This window comes from Charadrius vociferus, unplaced genomic scaffold (genome assembly GCF_000708025.1).
Source record: "Charadrius vociferus isolate BGI_N301 unplaced genomic scaffold, ASM70802v2 scaffold498, whole genome shotgun sequence".
In the NCBI taxonomy this organism is placed as follows: Eukaryota; Metazoa; Chordata; class Aves; order Charadriiformes; family Charadriidae; genus Charadrius; species Charadrius vociferus.
Window position 1 is genome coordinate 3,671,727 of NW_009649588.1, and position 9,309 is coordinate 3,681,035.

Below are 9,309 nucleotides of genomic sequence, written 5' to 3' on the forward strand. Positions count from 1 at the left end.
GAGTATGAGACATAGCTAGGTGAAGGCAAGCCAGAATCAATGGGACTCTAAGGCGCTTGGCACTTGTAAAGGATTTTGAGAATTTAATTCTCAAATTTATCAGTATTAATAATTCTAATTTAATGCATTTTTCCTGTCAGTTACAATGAGTCAATTGCTAATTAAATGTTGTTGAAAAAGATGAATTACTATTTTACATGCTTAAAAAGAATGTCGCTAATATGTCTAAATCTAGATGTGAAATGTAGAACGATATGATTCTAATCCCCCTAAATACTGTTGTTATCCAAAACAATTTTATACTGAATTCATTTCATTGTCAAAAAAAGAGCAAGTACTGGAAAACTGAATTTAACCCTCTAACATGTATTGGTAGAAATTTTATATTCAAATTGCACAGCATTAGTTTGCAGAATGAATCATTTCCCTTTGGTGGAGCGGCAGTGACTTCAAGAAAGAGCATGTTGCTATTGACAGGTCACAAATTCATTATTTTTTTTTTCTCCCCTTTGCATTGTAGATATTCACATTTAAAACCTGTATAAATGCACAATTTACAGCTATGCCCAGCAGTAGTAGCTACCAGCTTTTTTTGACTGACAATGATGAGATTTCTGTCATGCTTTGCCTCTCCTACAGTGCCAGTGATGGGATTTTTTTTCCTGGAAATCTTATTACTGAATGCGCTGTCGTGGTCTCAGATGGAACTTTCAATCAAAAAGGCAATCAGAAGGTTATCCATTTGTGAGTTTTCCTACAAAAGAGCTTTGCAAAACTCTACAGTACATACCGTAACTCATAGTCAGAGCTACTTGCCCTAAATGCTTATGTGACTATAGACAATAATGTGATCCATATCTCACAGCACCTTCCTTTGCTCCCAGGACTGGGATGTAGACTAGAAATTGGCTCAGTCCAAGTTTTGAATCAGACTTTTGCATTTACACTACTATTAGATTTGGCATGGCAATTCAGAACACCCTGGCACTTGGTGCAAGTGATTAGTAAGAATGTGTTTCACTGTTATTACAGTCTGTTTACATAAATATATTTGATTTCATTGAAATCTTGATGGCTGCTGCTTTTCCATCTTTAGATGACTTCACTGTTCAGTTTATATTATTACCAAAATTGCTAGATAAAGTTATCTGGAGGCATGTTTTTTAAAGCGGTGTAACTTAAATGAATTGTATACTTCATTAATTTCAATAAAGTCTTTATAATACATATAGAATTGGTGTTAGAATATTAGTTGTCCACAAACGACAGTCATTAAAACCAGCCATGTCGCAGCCAAAGCAAAGTAAATGTTTCCATTTTGAAATACATGCAAAATTGGGGATGATGTATTAAGACATTTTCGTTTGCAGAACAAACATTACTGAGGAGCTTAAAGAGAGGGGATTGTTTTTACTAGCAGTACTTTAACAAAAAAAGTGTAAGGTTATTTTTCAGCATGGCGCAGTGAATTAGACACACATAACTGCTGTGGTCACAGGCTGCTGCATATCTAATTCTGCAAAGACTGTCAAAAATTGCTTCAAGTATTATCCTTTTTTATTTTGACTGTATTCAACTAATAAATAAAATTTTGAAGGAACTACATTCCTCAACAAACTATGAAGTTATTCAGGCAGATTCCTTTCTGCAGTGTACATGTAAAACTGAAAGAAAAGCAATAACAAGAAAAGTATTTATAAAAATATATTTCACAAAGTAGGAAACAATACAGGAGTTTCTCTGAATACAATACATGGAGTAAATAAACAAACAATAATATAGCTTCAAAACAAAGTAGAAAATTAAAATGATTTGCATGTAATACGTAGTTTTATTATACAATTGCTACTTCTAAATGGCAAGTTTGCATTACAAATCGAGTATGCTTGCAGCTTCTAGTGTTGTTCTTTCTCTGTGTGCAAGAGCCCTGGTGCATCACTATGAATATTATAGAAAAGAAATGCTAATAACATAAGCAGTAAAATTATGTACACACTGGTTCCTGCTCTAATACAGTGGAGAACTATAAGCATGTTTTTTTACTGTACTGTGTTATGTGTGGATTTCTAAAAGTCTATAGTTTAAATATTCACATGAACCAGTTTACTTCCAGCTGTTTGTGCTTGTATTAAAAACACCAGGTACTAGATTTATGAAGAAGATATAAAACTGTCAAAAGTTTTCTCTGGGAAAGTTTTATTCCTGCCAGCATTCTCTTAAAATTCAGCTACTGCAAATGGATAGGTTACTGCTTTAACCTGCAACAATTTGTCATTTTCCTTTTCAAAATGTACATGTATTAAACATTCATTATATATAGAAAAAAATCTAACGGATATAATTTAGTTTTCTTCATAATCTTACTCTATAGACTATCAGTCTTAATAAATAAAAGCAGTAATGGACATCAATAAAATATTTATTTCAAAGATTAAACAAATAAATTCGATCTTTAGCAATAAAATCAGCAATTCTTTCATATATGTAAGTCCATCCCCTTTCACAGTTTTTTTTTTCCTTTCAGAAGACGAAGCACAGGATTGATCCTTCTAGAAAAAGATTCTTTTGCAAAGCAAGGTTTTGTAGCCCTGCCTCTGAATCTCTGCACAATAGTAGGATTTATCACCCATCACTGGAATGGATTAAGAACATGTGAATATTTTAAGGCTTGACACAATATTCAAGGATGATATTCAGTCTGTGGTTACGTGGCCAACAATTACTGTATGTACAACGTATGGTCACTGCACAGTAGAAGCCAGTAGGAATTTACAATGCTATTTCTATTCAGCATTGCTAAGAAGACCAAGATATTGCTTTTAACATTTCTGTGGTGGGATCTTTGTTGGCAATGCAGAAACAAACCATGAGCTTTACACATACTGGCAGGAGCTACTGTTCAACAGCAAAATCCCTGCAAGTCCATTTTCTAAGAAAGCACCAATTTCTTTTTGTTCTTTTCAACTCACTGAAGATAATCAAAGATCCAAATCTCCATCTTCAGAGTGGTCAAGTGAATATCAAATATCCAAAGACTTCTAGACACTCCACATACTTTACTTCACACTCCACAAGACTTAACCTCCTAACATATACTTTTTTTTTTGGTTCAACATTACAATGTAGTTGATTTTATAGATGACTGGCGCTAAACTTGCCTCTAAAACAAAAAGCCACATTAGTTTCAACTAACAGCAGTGGCCCTAGAATATTACATGATCATTAAGTCAACAGTGAAAAAGTTTGTAATCCACTGTCAAGTTTCTTTGTCACTTTCTCCAACTGAGTAAAGTTCTCCAAGTCTTTTAAAGCGAGGACCCCATTCACTGAGGTAGTCAAAATTCTGATCTGAGTCTGATGTAGAGGACTCCAGTGAGCTAAGGGAACCAGCCGCTGACCCTCTTCCTTCATAGCCATAAATCTGGATAGAGTCATATGGTGGAGCCGTGGGATCATTATCGGCTTCATGAAGCCTTACATTAATAAATTCATCAACATCAACACCATTAGGAACAGGTGCAAGACCTTGCCTGGGCATGAATTGAAGATCAGGCTTAATATCCTTACGAGGCAAAAATCCATTAATTCCATCCGGATTTTGCAAAGTTGCAATGTCAAAAGCTTCTGTATCTTCTTCTCCACCTCCCTCATCATCATAGCGAATAATATTTTCCCTGACATCTTCATCATCTTTGATGATTAGAGGCTCATTCTTATGTCTTCTTAGTGTTACAAACAGCACCACAATGACTGCAAAGAAAGCATCAGAGGCTGATTAGGTAAAAAATTTCCAACCAAAGCAGTACATGTTAATCGCAGTTGTGGAAGGTGATAGGTTGCTTTTTGTGAAAATAAAAGTAATAAGGGTAGTGAAAAGCTGAAAGACCTATAACTTCAACCCCATTCAAGTGATCCAAATTTGATCAGAAGCTCTAATTAGTCCTGTACGTTTCTATTATCAGCTCATATTTAAATCTGAAATTCAATTTTATATAAGCAATAAGATTTTGCATACTTCCATGTTTGAGCCTCAAATTTAAACAACTTTTCCCCTTGGACAAGTTGCAAACCTAGGTGAAGTCAAGCTATCATCACTCACTGAACGTAGTCTATAGTGATCTACATCATGGATGGAGTTTTCCAAAATTAGAGTGTTTTTCTGAAAACATAGCCCTGGTGGCAGAAGGAAATTGGTTTCTTTTTTTTATGGGTTGCAACCTCTCACACTATATAACTGAAAAGAGAATGAGACAGTAAGGGAGAAAGAGCTTAGATACATCAGTTTCAGAATCATAGACAGATGCATAAAAAGCTCTAAATTGGTTACGCTGTTGTTTTTGCAGCTTAATGCTGAAATCTCAGTTACTGATGTAAATCTCAGTTACAAAGTGAAGCTGCAAAGTGCAGAAATAGGCCTCCTCTTTCACTGTTCTCTCACTCACTTGCTTGGTGTCGTATACAAATTTTGTATGTTTTATTAAAATATACAGTGCTTTTTATCTTGTAAAACTGTAATGTCTCTTATGCCATTGCAATCCAGAATAAACTCGTACAAGTCTTAGAAGATGCAACAAATCAATTTTCCGTCACGTGCAGTATATACTGTGTTCACCTTGCTGCTTAACATACCTGATGTGATTTTCAGTTCATATTCCATACCTGTTTGTTATGTAACTCGTGTGTAAGACTACTTCAGATTGGGAGTTTGTTTCATATGCTTTTGCTCAGTTCTTTGTACAGTAGGGATGCAGTCCTGACAGGTCTCTCAGTACTGCAGGTTACAGTATGTCCTTCTGTGTGACTTCTTTTCTTACTTATAGCCACCCAGGAATCAGAAAAATTTTGAACACCAGGCTCTGAAATGAATACATACCTAGCAGCAAAATGATGCACGCTAATATTGCAATTAGGGCTCCCATACTGAGTCCAATGGGAAGTACGTATGCTTCAACGTTACAGGACTGGACAATACCATCGCTGCTGCAACCACAGACTCGAATAGTGAGAGTGCTAGTGCTGCTCATGGGAGGATTCCCACTATCGCTTATGACGATTGGCAGTAGATACACTTCTTGCTTCTGCCGGCTGAATCCACTATGCTTTGCCAATATGCTGAGAGTATTATCTGAAAAAGGGAAAATTTGCATTGTTTCACCACATGGAGTAACTGCTAAAACCACAGCTTTTTCTTAATGAGCTCAGAAAACCTCTACACAAACACATATGGGCTTTATTATACTCATTATACCAGCTGCATGGGACACGGAAATTCTTCCCCTTTCAGTCTGGCTGCCCGTGCCCCACATAAATGAGCGCGTCATACGCATTTTCTTGTGTCACGTGGTATGACCGTAATGGCAACCCCTCACTTTCTTCTCTGCACACATCCCTATAGATGCCTCCCCATCGTGATTCATAACTGTTTAAGTCACACAGTCATAAAAATTCAACCAGTACAACAGAGAGAAATGAAATGTTAAAGTAACCCAAACTTGCCAAACACATTCATCAATTAAAATAAATGTTCCAGGCATTATAAGCACAAATTGCACAATATTTTGCCCTGCTATAAAAGATTCTTCTTCTTTATTAATGAGCAATATAAAGACAAACAAAGGAAAAGCTGAATGTATTAAAAGTTGTAGGCTTAATTTTCAGTGATCTAAACATTTCTTGAGCCTCAGTAATGAAAACAGAACAAATCAAACCAGAATGTATCTCCTGTGAATGAAGACAGAGAAAGTGAGCCTAGGACGTTCTTATCTCTGCACACACATGCAGATACTTACTTTTAGAAACATACAGAGGCATATGACTACCTGACATCCTACCCAGACGTAACGTTACATTACAACCTCATTACAACATTACTGTTCAAACTCTCATAGTCACTCAGTTCTCAGTTCACCATCAAAATGATTACAAGTTGACTTTACTTAGGGTAATCATATGGATTATATTGTGTATACTTGTAAGAATTATAGATTCTAGCCATTTAACAACATACTACTATCAAATATGAATGATCTTGTATGTGCCAGAATGCTCATGTATAAACCATGACTAGTGAGCATGTCAAATATGCAAAACAGATTTATTTACATACTTAAATATTCGCTTTAGCTTTTAACTGCTTTATTCTGTGGAATAAAAAAAACCCTCAGTATTATGAGTTATATACTAATAGAGTACATGTTGACTTGTACTAGTTTGGTTTTTTGCATTCTTTCATCAAAAATAACACCACAAATTAATAAAAGGATTCCGGCACACACAGAAAAGGAACGTGTGTGTGTGCTACTGAGTAACCTGATGACAATTTAAAGATAAAGCTGCACATCAGATTTGGGAGAAGGAGATTGTAGCTCCTTTCATTAACCTCTCTTCCCCTGTGCTATCGAAGTTAATTTTCCTGAAGTGTCATGAACGAAAGTAATCCTCCATATAATTTATGCTATAAAATGGGCACATGCAGTCACTAAATGCTATTCCATGGAAGGAAAGGAATTACTGAGAGCTATGTGGCAGGCATAAGGAAGAGAAGACTTGGAAGACAGGCAGTGTTCATATGACAAATGCAACAAAGACCCAATTCTTCAGTTTAAACAAAAAAAACCCGTACCTGAAGTGCATGAAAACGTGTATGCATATACATACACTGACTGTAAGAAAGCTTTGTATCTACTTTGATCTAAGTACTGGTCAGGTTGTCACATGAAAACATGACATAGTTCAGAAATGTTCAATTTGTACTTACTGTGATCACCAGGAACATTTCTGACAGTATTTGTGCAGCATGTATCACTGCCCCAAAGTAAAAGACACATACGCATGCTCAAAATAGCTGGCAGTCTATGAAGTACAAAAGCCAGAGAAAGATACAAAGAAGGAAGGAAGGGGAAACATTCATGAAGCAAATACTGTAAAGACATTTTTCACATTAAAAAAAAAAATTAAAATGCAGTGTTTTATTCCTGAAGTCCTTCTTTGTAAGGAGGCATGTTAATAAGGAATAAAGGTAGTTACAGAATATAATGATTACAGAATGAAACGTGACTAAAGTTTATCATGTCCTGAACCTATATCAAGATATCAATCAGTAGATAACGCCTATAGTTAACTTATTACTGCCATAAAACAAAAGATAAAGATTATTTGCTATTTAAGCACGAGGTAATTGTCTCATACAAGAGAACAAAGAAAGCTCGTTTCCCCTTTCAGTGACTAAGAATCTGAACTTCAAGTAGGCTCCTCCTGAAGTTCTGGGTCTTTGATTTTGCAGTCTTACTGTATCCCTTCCACGGTGGATTTACCTACCAATCACAATTAGGCAGCATAGAGAGGTTCTTCCTATAATTTATATTGCAGGTTATGTAATCATTTTCAGCATTTTTCATAGCATTTAGCGTATGTGACACATGAAGTTGATCTTGCCTAAAAATGCCTTATTTTATAAAGCAGTATAAATGTGGTCACTTCATAATACCCTTGCAGAACAAAAAGGATTCCTTATGATTTTTCTTTCCAGGAATCCCGAGTTTTTGTCTACTCAAGTTAGAAACAGTCACATCAAAACTGATGGCACCCTGGAGCTATATAAATAGTCTAGTTCTTCCTTGTGCCCTTTTTAAAATTAAAGGAAGCATATGTGTTTACTGAAGATAAATTTCAGGTATAAGCTCTTAAGAATTCTGACAACTCAAATAGGACCAAACTCCTCGATGATACCTGGTGTTGTATGTGCCGCTATGATGCAGTGGAAAAGTCAAATATGTTTTAAGTCAACAATTAGCACACATTTAGAATTAAGCAAAACCTGCACTCCTCCTTCTTGGTTGAACGTGTCAGAGATTTAAACACACACGTGTGCAAGTTAAACCATTTCCAGTGTCATACTTGCTGTCTAGCTGAACTGCAAGGAACAAAGGGAAACGTTATGTTAGTAAAATAATATTGCAGCTAAGTTTCCCGGAATGTTGATGTCTATAGCTTTACCAAAGTAAGAGTGACTACCACACCTATTGTAATGTGTAAAAGATACGTTTTTTTTCTTATAATATTATTTACATCCTCCACATCCCCCATTTTCAAATACTGAACAACAAATTTATATGTCCATTTGACTTTCTCCTGCAAAATTAAAAATATTTCATCATAAATTGCATCCTTAATCCTTTTGCTTTAACCTTTCAAAGGAGAAAAACCTATGTGGGGCTCAATTTCCAGCTCTGTCTGTTAAGCAAATCCCACTCAGAAGTGTCACATCTATAGTTATTTATTCAGAACTCCAGAGACTTTTACAATTATATTATAACACAGTGACTTCTTGTGCTCTAGAAATCCGTACTGATACAGCCTGTTCCTTCCTATAAGCCTGGTACAGTCCTCTGTCCAAGCTGGAGGAAAGGACTGATATGCTGAGCCCCAGCATCCCTGCCCTTCACAGATATGCAAAAGGTAAGGCACCTGCTTTGGGAAGAAATGAGAAAAAGAAGCTGCTCTTGCTGGTGACAGCTTCAGATCCCTTCCATCTTTCTGACACACTAACTGCTACTCTGCCTGGTTCAGAAAATTCGAGTAAGCCAGAATCAGAGAGTAAAACAAAGTAAAAAAAGGAAGAGTACTATAAAGAGACAAATAGAAGAGAGCAGAAAAAATGAGAGGAAGGAGGGGGGGATATGGAAAATAAAGTGCCCATTTCTGCCAGTCAGTGAAGCTATTCTGAGTATAAGAAACTACCTGGTACCAGTAATACTTATCAATTAAAGTTCAAAAGAAGTGAGATAAAGTAAAACATACACAAGATATTTGGGACATTTAGCTGAACTATTTAAGTGTAAAAGAAATTGTAATGACTGAATAGTTAGTACTATGTAAGAAGATGTGCAAGGCAAGGAGAGAAGAGAATAACCTTTCCTTTTTTTACGGAGGTTTTTTTTTGTTGTTGTTAAAAACTGCTGCATTAGACTAAAGTTTAATTTGTTGTGCCCAGAAAGAAACTTGCAATCAGAAGTAGTCAATAGGAAAAGCAAAATTATATGACTGAACGGTTTTGCCAATGGATGGCAAGTACTCTGTTTTGCCCTGAGAATTTTGTTTACCAAGAAATTCCTTCTCCTTCTTTGCTATGTCCCAAAATAAATATACCTTGGTGTTGCTGGAGAGGCAACTCTTGAGTGAAGAACAATGACGCTCTAATTGACATTTTAGTTGGTTCCTAGAACTTGAAAATAAATCCTAGCGGCTGATTAGCAATAAACTCAATTTATCTGATTTTCTTTCCCCTCTCTGTGGACATTCCCCTTACCC

General features: G+C 35.9%; 1 protein-coding gene across 1 annotated transcript in view; it reads right to left on the reverse strand.

Annotated features, from left to right (window-relative positions):
• Positions 1-1,691: 1,691 nt before the first annotated feature.
• CDH8 (cadherin 8, type 2) overlaps positions 1,692-9,309 on the reverse strand; it is a 152,005-nt gene continuing 144,387 nt past the window's right edge. Inside the window, exons 11-12 of the mRNA XM_009890390.1 lie at positions 4,874-5,125; positions 1,692-3,750 (exon numbers count right to left, since the gene is read on the reverse strand). Coding sequence (XP_009888692.1) covers positions 3,257-3,750; positions 4,874-5,125 — 746 coding nt within the window. The 3' untranslated portion in view covers positions 1,692-3,256. The remainder of the gene's footprint in view (positions 3,751-4,873; positions 5,126-9,309) is intronic.